The 14,518-nt window shown below is 38.2% G+C and overlaps 1 protein-coding gene across 4 annotated transcripts in view; it reads right to left on the bottom strand.

Moving 5' to 3' along the window:
• UNC79 (unc-79 homolog, NALCN channel complex subunit) overlaps nt 1-14,518 on the bottom strand; it is a 263,893-nt gene that overhangs the window by 43,392 nt on the left and 205,983 nt on the right. For all 4 annotated transcript variants that reach the window (XM_047795599.1, XM_047795600.1, XM_047795601.1 and 1 more), the window contains 5 exons: nt 12,057-12,169; nt 11,884-11,969; nt 10,851-11,024; nt 7,419-7,487; nt 4,062-4,172 (listed from right to left, as the gene is read on the bottom strand). In XM_047795599.1, the coding sequence (XP_047651555.1) occupies nt 4,062-4,172; nt 7,419-7,487; nt 10,851-11,024; nt 11,884-11,969; nt 12,057-12,169 (553 nt within the window). The remainder of the gene's footprint in view (nt 1-4,061; nt 4,173-7,418; nt 7,488-10,850; nt 11,025-11,883; nt 11,970-12,056; nt 12,170-14,518) is intronic.

Here is a 14,518-nt window from a genome sequence, read left to right as displayed (position 1 = left end):
CCTCTTTTCTTTCAAATTTTCAACAGTGCCTTTCACTGTATTTTAGATGTACACCTTACAAATAACATGTATCTGGGTTTTTTTTAGTCAAATCTAAAAATCCCTAGTGAGTCTAGTATACTTATATTTACTATGATTATTAGAATGTTTGAAATTCATTTCTGTCATCTTACATGTTTTTATTCCAGCATGTTCCATGATTGGCTTTTAATCTTGATTGATTTTTTTTTTTTGCTTTTTGCTTTTTGCTTTTTTATGGCTGCATATGGAAGTTCCCAGGCTAGGAGTCCAATTGGAGGGGCAGCTGCCAGCCTACACCACTGCTGCAGCAACATTATATCTGAGCCATGTCTGTGACCTACACTGCAGCTCACAGCAATGCTGGATGCTTTAACCCACTGAGCAAGGCCAGGGATCGAACCTGCATCCTCACAGATACTGGTCAAATCTTTAACCTGCTGAGCCACAACAGGCTGACTGACTTTTTTATTCTTATTTTTTTCTCCTGGCCTATGGAGTTTTTACACTTAAAATATTTACAGACATTCTTAAAAGTTTAAATTTATTCATTCTCTCAGCCCTTCTTGTGAAGAATATATAGAATATTTTAACCCCAATCCCAAACTATACATACCCTTTCTATCTTATAGGTTATTTTTATCTAGTAATTTAAGTGTCATCTTGTTTGTATATCCATCTGATTAATCATCATTATTATTACTGCTTTATACAGTCAATGACCACTAAGAGTTCTACACTTTACCAACTTTACAATATTTCACTTCTTGGTTCAATTTAGTTCTTGTTGTAATGTATCCATTAGTTCCTGTTTCAGTTAGGAATCTATTAGGAAATTCCTTATTTTCCTAATAGTTCATTTTTTTAGCCTTCTCTATTAAATGATAGCTGAGCTGTTACAGAATTCAGGAGGACAGTTATTTTTTTCCTCATAATTTTAAATACATATTTTCCATTATCTTTCAGTTTCCATTGTGCTATTGAGAAGTCTGTTGTCAGTCTATCTGTAGACTGTCTCTTGATAGCTCTTAAAATATTTTTCTTGGCTGTTCTGTTAAGTTGTACCTACCCATATAGACCATGACATGAGCAAGGAAAACTTTAGTTTATTTTTAATGTTTTAAGGGCTCATTGTGCTTCCTTGAATCAGAGCATTAATGATTTCCACGAATTCTAGAACTGATAAAACCCCATTTTCCCTCTCTGAAACACTTACTAGATATAATCTAGATCTTCTCTTTATATTCTTCATCTCTTTATCTCTCTTTGCTTCATGTTATATAATTTCTTCAGATCTATTTTCCATTTCACTGAATCCCTCTTTGGCTATGTCTAATCTGCTGTCCAACCTGTCCACTGAGTTTTTTATATCAATAACTATTTCATTTCTAGAATTTGTACTTTGTTCAAATCTGTCTGATTCTTTTTTCTTAAGTGACTAGATCTTTCCTCATGTTTTTAATTCATCCTTTATGTGCTTATCATTCAGAGTATGTTTTTATAGTCTCTATCACATAGTTCTAATGTTGGAAGTTCTTGGAATGATCTTGTTTTTGTTGACTATGCTAAAGTAGCTCATGGTGGATTATTTCTCATATGTTTGTAATTTTAGATTGTGATCTCATGTTCATCAGGATTTTAATTATGTGAATCCTGTTGGGGCCAGGTTGGAGGCATATCCCTCCAGAGAGGTTTAAGAATCGATTTTAAGCTTATTTCTGCTAGACACTACAATGCTATTACTTGCCCAGCAGCAATTTATTTGACTTTCCACTTAGGGAGTTCATAGAGCATGCAAGTATTACAAATTCACACTCTAAACATGCTGAAATATAGGCTCATGTTTACTAATTTTCAAAGGAAACTACAGATCTTTCAGTTCCCAAGCTCAGACAAATCCCATTATTTGTCACTTCCATGTGAGAATATATTCTTTCCAAATCAATGTTTTACCAAACATATAGACTTTCAAGGGTTCTAGCTTTTTGCTAAAGAGAACTCAGCTCCAACTCCCAGCCTGAAATGGTCCCCAAATTTCATTTCCTTTCTCCATGTGGGCTTTAAAACTCAAGCCACAAAGGAGTGTAACAAGAAAGGACGGACTCACAGATATAGACAAAAAACTAGTGTTTACCAATAGGGAGTGGGGGGAAGGACAATTCAGGGTCAACGATTAAGAGGTACAAACCATTACATATAAAGTAAGCTACAAGGATAATCATACAACACAGGGAATGCAGTCAATTTTTATCATAACTATAAATGGAATATAACCTTTAAAAATCATTTATCACTATATTATATACCTGTAACTTACATAATATTGTAAATCAACTATATATCAATTAAAAACAAAAAACTTAAGCCACTAAGACATTCAACTTGCTCACCTTCAAACTGCTACAAAGTCAGTTTATATGCTTACCACTCTGGTTCTTAATTCCCTCTTCAATTTGTTCTTATAAAATTACCTATATGTTTAAGGTCATGTTTATTACATTTCACCTCTAAGTGGGTCAGTTTGCAAGTTATCTAGACTGCCCAAGTGCCAAATAGAGAAGTCTTCAAATCTCTAACCTTTCCATGCCTTTTCTTTTGATTAAATAAGGCGGAAGGCTCAATTAGTTACTGCTATTTCTTTAGCTATTTCTTATAGTTTCTCATTATCTATGAAAAGGTGGGAACACCCTGGATCAAAGCTTTCTACAAGTAAAGGTCATTTTGACTTAAGAGTGAAGAAGGGTAGATGACACCCAAAAGTGAGAAGCCACTGAAATTATGATATATTATGAGGGGATATAGTACATAATGATTATTCAAAACCAAGACTATATTGAATTCAACATAGTGGAAGTTCTGCCATAATCAATACTTTTAGTACACAACATAGGAAGTACAAATTACTATGATTCTTCCTATAAAAAACATATAATTCAAACAAAGCAAGCATAGAGAAAATTAAGAAATAATATGACTTCTGAAAATAGAATATCTTTTCATTGTATTTGGTGCTATGTCTTACAGATCTATTTCCTTAAGTGAAAAAAAAAGTTATTTTTCAGGAAGGATTTGAAAGAAAAAAAATTCTGTTTATTCTGGTAGTTAGAGAATGTATTGTTCCAGGCAGAGTAATAAATAGTTTATAATAAGAAAGATTAAAGAGAAGATTATCATGGCACACCTAACATGGGAGAATGGACACAAGACAGTAAGAAGGAGACAAAAGTGTTTTAAAGAGAACGAAAATCTTGATATAAAATTAGATTTTTATGAGAAAATAAAGGGCTGATAGAAGTGGACAACATGAATAAAAGAGTATTCTGAATGTTTAAGCGGAAACAACAGAAACAGAAACCCCACTGAAAATAAACTTTGGAAATCTAGAAACTGGAAAAGTAACATTTGTACATTATTCTCAAGGACAAAAATGCACTAAATCTGGCCTGCCTTCTGCTTTTCCTTTAGGACATGTCTACCAGCACCAAGGCTGCTCTATGCACTGGGCAAGCAGTACTTTTCCATTTCCTCAGGAATGGGGCAGGGGCTACCAAAGATAATGCAATAGAGAAACCATTATCAAAGCAAGATGACAAAAGATGAGATTACAATCGCTGAGGCCAAGAACCCAGAATCAGGGAGAACGACAAATGATGAGAATTAAGGAGCTCTCCACAGGCTTTTACAAATGACAAGCTGATATTTTTCTACTTTGGGTACACAATTGATATGTACAGATGGCTTGCCCACTAATCATAAGATGGTGAACTTGAAAAAGGACACTAGAGGTCATTTAGACTATTACCCATTTCATCCAAAATACCTCTTCTCTAAACCATATGACCCTTAGGTCTCCAAATTTGCATATTTAACATATAGTTTATATATGTATGTGCAAAGTGTTTCCTTCTAATGGTTTTTATTAGACCTCAATAGAAATATTTTTAACTATATTGAGGCAATTAACCTAAGAGGTATTTGATACTGATTAGAAAGAATATTCTTCCAGTTTTCACTTTCCCAGGAACACACACACGTAAACTTACCTTAGTGAAAGCTCGGTAACATAAGCCACACACCTCCACCAGGTAGGCCAAAGTGAAGACGGCATTCTGAATTACAAAGCTGAGCAGTTTTGAAAATGGTTCCAACAAACTCTGCAAGGAGATTGGGCCCAAATAATTAATTGCTGATTCTATCACTAAAAAAATATTAAAGTCTTATGATACTTTAACTAATGTGATCATTCCTTTTAACTTAAAATCTGCTGCCAGGTGGCTGCCACAGCAACCTGCTTAATGTAACAAGAACAGAATTGAACCTTCAATCAATGACCCAAAGAGCATGATGTAATTATTTTATTTTTCAAAAAAAAAAAAAAAAAATCCGTTTTTCATGGCGTCATTTAAGAACCTACCTAACTCAAAGTTATTTTCAGCAATCAAGACTCTGTGAGGTTTGCATTAGGATCTCCCACTCTAATTCTCTTTAAGCATGTATGAGTTCATCAAATCTGGCTCTTCTAGAAGCCTGTTACCTCAGACAAGTAGCAAAAACCACCCTTATGTGTAGGTACCAAAGCACTATCAGCTTAGATAAAACTCATCAGGACCCAGCTTCCTGCCATGATTATCAAGAAGGCACTGTCAATTTTGGTTTTCCCATCTGAATCCCACCCATAAATGGTCAGTTTTAGATCCACATGCTTTCTACAGTCATTAGAAACATTTACTGAGTGCATACTAAGCATCAGGAAGAGTTTTATGCTTTTATATTGTTTATCTCATTTAAATTTCTTATAATGGTCCTGGGGAGATGGTACATTATAACAGTTTATAACACAAGCTCTAGAATTTTGCACCAGTGTTTTCAAACTTTAGCTCTCTGTATCCTTGAATCAGTGAGTTAACCTCTCTGGATTGAATTCTCTCTTCTGTTAAGTGAGGATAATAATAGCCTCCATCTCATTAGCGCAGTGAGAATTAAAGATAATGTATTGCAAAGCACCTGGCAACAATAAGCCTTTCATCACTGTTAGTTATGATTGTATCATAACTCTCTGATGCTTCAATATTCCCATTTTGCAGCTGAGACTGTTAAGTAGTTGAGGCCACACAGCTATTGCATGAAATTCAAACTCAAATTCCAGGACAATTTTCCAGAGGGAGAATTGCTTTCTAGGGATGATAGGATTTTTATTTGGTTCCAAAACACTTCCATGCTGTGATTTCCATTACTTCTCAACCTCTGTGGTCCTAACTGCCTAAATTATAAAAGTTACACATGCTCAATGTGCAAATGCAGGACCAGTAGAAAGTACAGATAAGGAAATAAAAGTCATCCATAATCCCACCACCCAGAGATAACATTCTGATGTACTTCTCTTCTTCATCACACACCAGTTTACTCAGCTGAAATCTTACACTACATAATACCACATTTTGTTACGATAATAACAAGAAATTTCCAAGGCTATTTAATTCTTCATAAAAATCCATTTTAATGGCCACAAAAGTTCAGATTTTATTATATGTAGCATTTTAATAAATATGTTTTTGCATGAAATTTGCATTTGCATTTTCTTCCTTAGAAAAGATTCCCAGGGAGTTCCCATCATGGCGCAACAGAAACAAATGTGACTCGGAACCATGACGTTATGGGTTTGATCCCTGGCCTCCCTCAGTGGATTAAGGATCCGGTGTTGCCGTGAGCTGTAGTGTAGATCACAGATGTTGCTCAGATCTGGCGTTGCTGTGGCTGTGGTATCGGCCAGCGGTTACAGCTCCAATTAGACCGCTAGCCTGGGAACATCCACATGCTGCAGGTGCAGCCATGAAAAAAAAGAAAGAAAGAAAAGATTCCCAGAAAAAGAATGACTAGATCAAAGGTTACGTGCATTTCGGGGATCCTTTTTCCTTATTGATACAAAAGCAAATTCATTATGTTAACTGTCCCTGAGGATAGGAGTTATGATTGTTATTCGTATTCCCCACAGAAACCATGTAGTGCTTTCCATACAGAGAACCTTAAAGATACTCTTTGAAATAATACTATCGATTCAGTATTCTTTGCTCTGTACAAATGCTGTTGCGTTGAAACACTAATAATGGAGGAATAGGGATAGGAATACGTCTCTAGTTGATGTGTAATGCAGCCTTTTTGGTCAAAAAAAAAATCTGAATTCAAACCTATATAGAAACTTGCTCTTTTATCTAGCAAAGCAGCATGGTGAAGGGGCAATGTGGTAAAACAAATAAATCAAAAAACCTGAAATCAAAGGACCTAGGTTCAAGTCTCAAATCTTCCACTAACTAGCTATGTGACCTGGGCCAGACACTTCATCTCTTTGAACCTAGTTCCTCAACTGTAAATGAGCAGACTAGACCCAATGATCTCTTTGCAGTTTTCCAGAATAAACTATGAATCTATGAAAGCACAGTCAGGGTAAACAGTTGCAGGGGATGTGCTTTCTTGGTATATTAACTAGTAGCTATAAGCCAGTGCGATACAAATTTTTGCACTATTGCATATACTGCAGCCCAGAAATGTAGCCAGGAATTCAAAAGTGAATGAGACACAGTGCTAGGCTTCATAAACCTCACAGGCTCACTGGGGAAACCTCGGTATAATATAACTGCTAATAGAGAGCTCTACCAAGTATTACAAGATCTGATATAGGAGGAAGTCGCTACAGAGACTGTGAGCTTTTTAAAATTTGAACAGGGTTCAAATTCTCATCTCGAAGAATGAGAGGTTCACTCACCAACTAGGATATAAAGCATTTCAGGCAAAGGAAACAGCCTAAGCAAAGGCAAGGAAGCATAAAATTAAATAAGATTATAAATATACAGCACAATGCCTGCCATATGGTTAAGTGCTCAACAAACAGCAGTTGTTTTGATGATGATGACAATGATTCTGAAAGTAGGAAGAAAGCATGAGTATGAGACTAAATTGGAAAGGTAGGCTTGCAAGTCAAGAAGTAGCTTTTTGTATGCTCCATTAAGGAATCTGGACATCATCTTAAAAGAAATGAGAAGTCATCAAATATTTTTAATAAGTGCAATAAGATCTGTGTTTGGGAGGATCGTCTAGCTCACAGTATGGAGGATGGACTGGTGGACATGACCCAGAACTAAGAGGACCAGTGATAAACAATTATACTGTCATCTATTTACACTGGGCACTTTCAAAGAGGTCAAAGGTGAAGCATTCAGTATGTGATTAGTGTTTCTTTAGTATTGCTACATTCCTGGTTTTTTTAGGTTAAATAACTGAGGAGTTCCTGCCATGGCACAGTAAGGTTAAGAATCTGAGCAGTGGCTCAGGTGGCTGCAGCAAAAACTGAATAATCATAAAATATTTTTTTACCAATTGGTTATGTTTTTCTGAAACATACATACCCTTGTAGCATTGGTAGAGGGTATCTTCAAGAGGCATATCATAATTCTCAAACTGGAATCTAAAGAACACTGTGAACAAACAAAAAAAATAAAAGTCAGTACTCTTCTTAATACATCTTTTATTTAATATATTTCCTATAGCATTTATTTTAGGAAAAAAAACTTGAAATATAGCTGCCTCCTTACAGTTTTCTATGCCATATAATCATGTTGAAAAAACAATAATTTCAGCTTTAAAAAATTTAATTAAGCCATTGAACAACACTGAACAATGAAATAATATTAATTGATATTAAATGAGTCCCATTCTAAAGAGGCATACTAATTTGTGAAAGGCAATGCTGAAAAAAAAAAACAAAACCCTACTTAGAGATCAGATCTAACAGAAAACAGATTTGTAGTTGCCAAGGGGGAGAAGGTGGGGGATAGACAGGGAGTTTGGGGTTAGTAGATGCAAACTATTACATCCAGAATGGATAGATAACAAGGTCCTACTGTACAGCACAGGAACTACAGCTTATCTCCTGAGACAGACCATGATGGAAAAGAATATAAAAAATAACATATATATATATATATGTATATATGTATGTATGTATGTATGTATAACTGAGTCACTTTGCTGTACAGCAGAAATTGGCACAACACTGGCACAATATTGTGGGGGTTTTTTAATTAAAAAAACATTAGTCTAGTCCAAATGAGAACCAGTTTCACCTGTCCTTTCTCTGCTACTAAAAGATATAATAAAAACCAGGGGAGGAGTTCCCGTCGTGGCGCAGTGGTTAACGAATCCGACTAGGAACCATGACGTTGCGGGTTCGGTCCCTGCCCTTGCTCAGTGGGTTAACGATCCGGCGTTGCCGTGAGCTGTGGTGTAGGTTGCAAACGCGGCTCGGATCCCGCGTTGCTGTGGCTCTGGCGTAGGCCGGCGGCTACAGCTCCGATTCGACTCCAAGCCTGGGAACCTCCATATGCCGCGGGAGCGGCCCAAGAAATAGCAACAACAACAACAAAAGACAAAATAAATAAATAAATAAAAAACAGGGGAAAAGCAGTAAAATTTCTACAAGAGAAAGTCATGCCTCACAAATCAAGCAGAGTTGTACTTTGTCAAGATTCCACATCAAAACATACTTTTAAAGGAATGTGCACTGGGGTTGGGGGGAAATGTTACCACAAGAATAAGCGATGATATTATTTAACATTGTTAAATATATCACAATAGCAGGCTACAGTGAAATCTCTGAAGCTACTTAAATATTAATCTCTTTAAGAAAGTACCAACTAAGCCAGTGGTTCTCCGTGGACAATCCAGCAGCAGCTCAATTACCTGGAAACTAACTGGAAGGCAATTCTTCAGGTCACACCCCTACTGGGCCAGAAATTCTCAGAATAAGGCCCAGGAATCAGATTTTTAGAAAGTCCTTCAAGGGCATTATAACACTGAAGTTTGAACTCCACGTCTCTACACTGGTGAGAAACAAACTATGGAAAGTCTTTCAATGGCTTAATATTTCCTTCAGAGATTAAAAACAAAGTATAGGATGTCCAGAGAGAGTGCCCAGACAGGATCCAGCAGAGCAAGTTTTTAGATAAATTCTGAAAGCATTTGCAGGTACCTTCTAAGGGAATCACTGGTCTGTTTAATCTACTCAACACCCAGAGGAGGTGATGTGACATTTACATTACTTTAAACCAGGGGCTGAAAACTGGCAGCTCATCAGTTCCCCAAAGTATTTTTAAAGTCAGGAAATATCATCTTGGAAAATATGGGAAGATGGACAATAAGAGGGCTGCATTTCCACATAAGGATGGCCTGGAGTGGGGTAGCAGCTGACCCATTAGAAGAAACCAGTGCTTTCCAGTTCTCAGGGGTCTCAATTCTCCTCATTATCTCTTCTCACTCCACACATTAACCTTGCAGTCAGGGTCCCTCTGGGCAGGGCTGATTGTTACAAATTAGGCTTACCAACTGTTTATAGCTGGCAATATTTCCAACTGGTCTGTGTTCAAATGAAATATTTTGATTATAGCATCAGCCTATAAACATTTGAATTTGCCATGCCTGTCTCATCCTTTCTCTTAAATTGTGTGGCTCTTAAGCAATGAATGGCCCTGACTGATGAATCTGGTCCTAGGGAGGCCCTAGGGCGGACCCAAGTGGATGTGTTAAAATGCAGGCATTTGATTTCCTAAGTACGTGTGCACAAGAGCCACATGCATACGTGGTACTAATCCTCTTTGCTTGGATTTATTCAACCACTCCAGATTTGTGGATAGACAGGAATCAGAGGATATGAGAGACTGTAAAGATCTCAGAATTCCTGATTTCCACAGTAATTTCAGAAGTAAAGCAGCACACATCAAGCTAACAGCTCCTGAGTTATCATCCTTACAGACCTTATTTGGGGGGGTCATATTTTCCAAATCTGCCAATGTGAAAAAAGGTATTATCAGAGGTGACTGGTTTTCTAAAAATGTTTTACATATGCGTACTATTCATTTCAGAAGTGGTGCTGCCAATGTGTAACTTCACTTGTCAGATCAACAAGTGATTCCTTTTACTGCAAGCTGAATATTTTTACCTGTGGTCTGGACAAAAAGCCTGTGGAACCAAAGAAGTTCAAAAACATAGCAATGGCCACTACCTTCTTTCTCCCTGCTATATACCTGAATGCCTTCAATTCACCCTTGCTCCAGAAGGACTCTAGGAGTCTGTGAGTGGAAAGGACACTAGATAGGGAGTCAGAAGACTTGAGTTCCAATCTACACGCTGCCACTATCTCTGAATTTGCAGTTCTCCATCTGGAAAATGCAAGTGTCAAAAAGGATGGTTTTTACAGATCTCTTCCAGCTTTGACAGTATATAGGATTCTGTCTTTGCCTTTAACGGGCTCATGTTGAAAATGTTCCTTAGGCTACCAGATTTCCAGCTAGGTAATTTTGCGTATGTATTCTTGGTGGGCGGTATGGCATGGGACAGGGGGTGAGGAGGTGGGGAGGAGGGGGTAGAGCAGCCAAACAGAAGTATCTTGGTACTTGATTCATAAACACACAAGCAAACACTTCCTTTTAGATAATTCTCTGAAGTTGAAGCTTCCATTACATGTCTGGTTTCCTTTTAGATGAGTCTACTTACTTATGTATTTAATACCCATTTGAGAAAATTTCCTAGATAAACACACTCTACTAATGTCTTCCTGAACTTTTAAATATTTTAATCAACTGGAAACATGAAATCACTAACTCAAAATGCCAACTGCATATTACTGTCATTCTGTAACATCTGGAGAGAAAACTGAAGCAGTACTCTCTACTCTGTGGCTAACAGATTCCTTGTGGCTCTTTATGAAACATTAAATCACCCAAGACCCAGCTGGTCTGCAAACGGTAAGAAAGTAATTTTAAATGAAATCCTGGGTTCCTTACTTTCAAAGGCAAAACACAAGGCAGCTTGGCAAAAAATGTCTGAAACTGGTTGCTGATTGTAGTCCAGAGGCTACTAGGAGAATCCATGGGCAAAGCTTCCATGAACGTAGCAATGTTTTCCAAACAGCGTATCATAGCACCCCCTGCTGGTAAATTCTTTTTGTTATTTAGACCCTAAAAACACAAAAGCATAGGCAATCAACTGCTGAGAGAGGGTGGGGATTCATACAGTTATTTGGTGAAGGTAAGTTTTTAAAAATCACATAACCATGCTATAAAAACGAAACACGTGTTGTGCGCCTACCATATAGGCCAATCACTGCACTTGCAGGAGTACAGAGAAAATACGACAAATCCACACGAACTTAGGGGGGGAGTTGTGGTCTTTGACTCAGTGTGAAATAGGGGCAGAAAATTAGAAATATCTCCCAAAGATCTACAATTGGCATTGGTTAACTGCTAAGAAGACACAGTGAATGATACTTGGCAACTCCACCAGCCAAAGATTATGAATAACTACCATGACAGCAGCAAAGACCCTACCGCAATCCGCCAAGCCTCCGGGCTAATAAACAGACGCCAGGAGACCGACCTCCAGGTGACACAGCAAGTACGCATGCCTGCTGCAGAGGTGAGGCTTGGCTTCAAGCCTCGCGATATAGCAAACGAGCAGCTCTTGAACGCAGATCTCGCGATATAACAAACAAGCTGTGAGGCGAAATGGGAATCCAAGTCTCGCGATAAAAGCACGTCCTCCACCCATTTTGAAAGCTGGCGAGTTTTGCGGAGGTGGGTGGTCAATGGCTGGCATTCACAGAAGGGTCTAGAAGCTCTAAGTAAATAGTAAGTCCATGCTAAACAGTAGTGTGCAACTGACACTATACTCTGCATTGGCAATTTTTATTTTTTAATTAATTTTAAATTATTCAAAATTTAGTCTGACATTTTAATTTTAGTATTTGAATGAAATGCCTGAATTTCTCCCTCAGAAGCGACTTCGGCAGGGCTTAGAGTGTCAGCAAAGCAGACCTACCTCCAAGAGCTGACTGAGAGCAGCAACAGAGCTCAGCTCATTGAAGTCCATCAGAGACGTGGCCAAGGTCCGTAAGAAAGTCCCATCTGGAAAGTCAACAGTCAGACTTAGGAGCATTCAGGTTTCAGTGGCTAGCCACGTCTGTGGTGTCTGGATTCCCGCGGAGGGATTACCTTTGATGGTGCTCTGGAACAGCTGCGGGAAGATGCCGTTGGGAGCCAGCTGATGGAAGATACAGCGCAAGAACTGCTTGGCCACCCCCGCGGCGTTGCCGGGGACCATCATGCTGAGGTTGAACAGAGAGAGAGAGAAAAGACAAGGAATCTTGGCGCAACCAACATGAGTTTAGGTATTTATTTACCTCTTTATTCGTGTACACATCTCTTAACAGAACATCTCACTGTCATTTTCATTAGTAAGATGAAGTATCCTTCTGGGATGGAATCCCTGTTAAGAGTAAGTTTTTAGAAAGAGGGAACCGGGTAATGCCAGAGTTGGCCTCAGACTAATTCCAGCCACCCCAGTGTACAGATGACATTTCCCAGGCCCAGAGAGAAAAAGTGACCCACAAAGGCTACAAGGTCAGAGAATAGCAGAGTCAGGACTAGAGCCCAGGACAGGATTATCAGTCAGATCCTCCCAGAAAGTGTCCTTGGCTAAGAGAGAGGACTCCTCTGAGGAAAAATGCAGGGAGGGGAATGTTCATTCCTGTTGGAAGATTTAGGAAGTTTTCCTGGGGCATCTGAGCTGGTACTTGCAAAAAGGTTAGGACTTTGATATGTGCAGTTTTCCCCTTTACCCTCAGCACCACCTCTGCGTGTCATAACAGGGAGCCAAGAGATGATTATGTGGTCCTTCCCCTTAGACCAAAGTATCAGAAAGGATGTTCCCAGAGGTGATTGTGGCAGAGTTATGGAAAGGAAGAAAGAGGAAATCAGAGAGCCCAAAAGGACAACTAGTAAAAGGTCCCTCTTACCTAAACTGTTTCTTTCTGCCTGAGTACCCTGATATGCTGGTTTGAACTTACAGGTCAAAAATGCTCTTCAGGAATAAATGGCACCAAACTTTCACAGACTTTAAAAAGCCAGAGAAGGAAGGGACCTTTCCCAGTTTATTTTATGACGCTAACATAGCCCCAAAACTAAATTCAGATAAAGTTATTACAGAAAACAAAAACAGTACAAAACAAAGAAGGAACATAAAAGGCCAATAGTCTAACTATAGATAAAAAGAATGATTGACCATGACCAAGTGAAGTTTATCCCAGAAATGTAAGACTAACTTCATATTAAGTCACATTCAAATGACTTATTAGCCAATCAATAAAATTCAGTATATTAAGAATAAAAGGCAAAAATCATAGTTATTTCAAAAGTAGATAACAGAAAGTGCATTTGATAAAATTCAACATGCATCCATGATAAAAACTCTTCAGCAAACTGGAAATAGGAGGAAACATCCTCAGTCTGGTAAAGGGCATCTATGAAAACCTACAGCAGACATAACTAATGGTGAAACATTAAATGCTTTTCTTGCAAAAGCAGGAACAAGGCAAGGATGCTCACTCACATCTTTATTATTGTTCTGAAAGTCCTAGCCATTGCAATAGGGTGAAAAAAAAAAAAAGGCATAAAAATCAGAAAGAAGTAAAACCGTCACTATTTACAGATATGATTTTTTTTTACATACAAATGCCTTACATGCTAAGGAATCTAAAAAGTAGCTACTAAAGCTATTAAGTCAAGTTAGCTTATTACATTACAGTGTTAATACAAAAAAATCATATAAAGCAAGTAAAATGTTCATTGTAGGATCTAAGTGATAGGTATATGAGTGTTCTCTATAAAATTCTTTCAGTTTTTCAATATGTTTAAAATTTTTCATAATGAAGTGTTGGGGAAAAAGTTTAAAAAAAAACTATGACTAAATAAGAGCATAAAAAAGAAGAGCAAGGAGTTCCTGCTGTTGTGGCCCCTGGGCAGTGCAGGTTCAATCCCCAGCCTGGGTGCAGTGGGTTAAGGATCCAGTGTTGCCACAGCTGAGGCATAGGTGGCAGCTGTGGCTCAGATTCAGCTCTGGCCCAGGTACTTTCATATGCTGCAAATGCAGCAAAAAGAGCAAGAGAGAGCACCAAACATCCCTAAAACCGTAAGTTTCACAAGTGCAATAACACCACCACTGTGTTATAGTTATAGGACAGTTGAGCTGTCATGCATATTGTATCACTTGGACCTCACAGCAAATAACCCCGTGGCACAAGAAGGGTATGTGTTAGTATTCCTCTTTTATAAATGAGAAAACTAAAGCACAGAGTTACACATGGTGTCCATTCCTGCTCTCCTCTGGTCCTTTCCATCCACTGCAACACACAGACACCCACACACACACCCACACCTTGCTGCTTAAAAATCCTTCAGTGGCCTCCCACTACTAGTAGAAGGAAGTCCAAACTATTTAATATGGCTTCTAAACCCTTGTAATCTGGCAAACCAATCTAAGCAAGGGTCACATCTCTGTGCTGCAACCACACTGGCATTTGCATGGTCCTCCTATAGAGTGTGTTCTTTACCACCTCAAGATCTTTGCACATGCTTTTCCCCACAACCTTTTTTTTTTTTTTTTTGTATTTTTAGGG

The sequence above is a fragment of the Phacochoerus africanus genome, chromosome 9 (assembly GCF_016906955.1).
Source record: "Phacochoerus africanus isolate WHEZ1 chromosome 9, ROS_Pafr_v1, whole genome shotgun sequence".
Taxonomy (NCBI): Eukaryota; Metazoa; Chordata; class Mammalia; order Artiodactyla; family Suidae; genus Phacochoerus; species Phacochoerus africanus.
The sequence above is the reverse complement of the archived record's forward strand: the minus strand, read 5'-3'. Positions and strand labels throughout refer to the sequence as shown.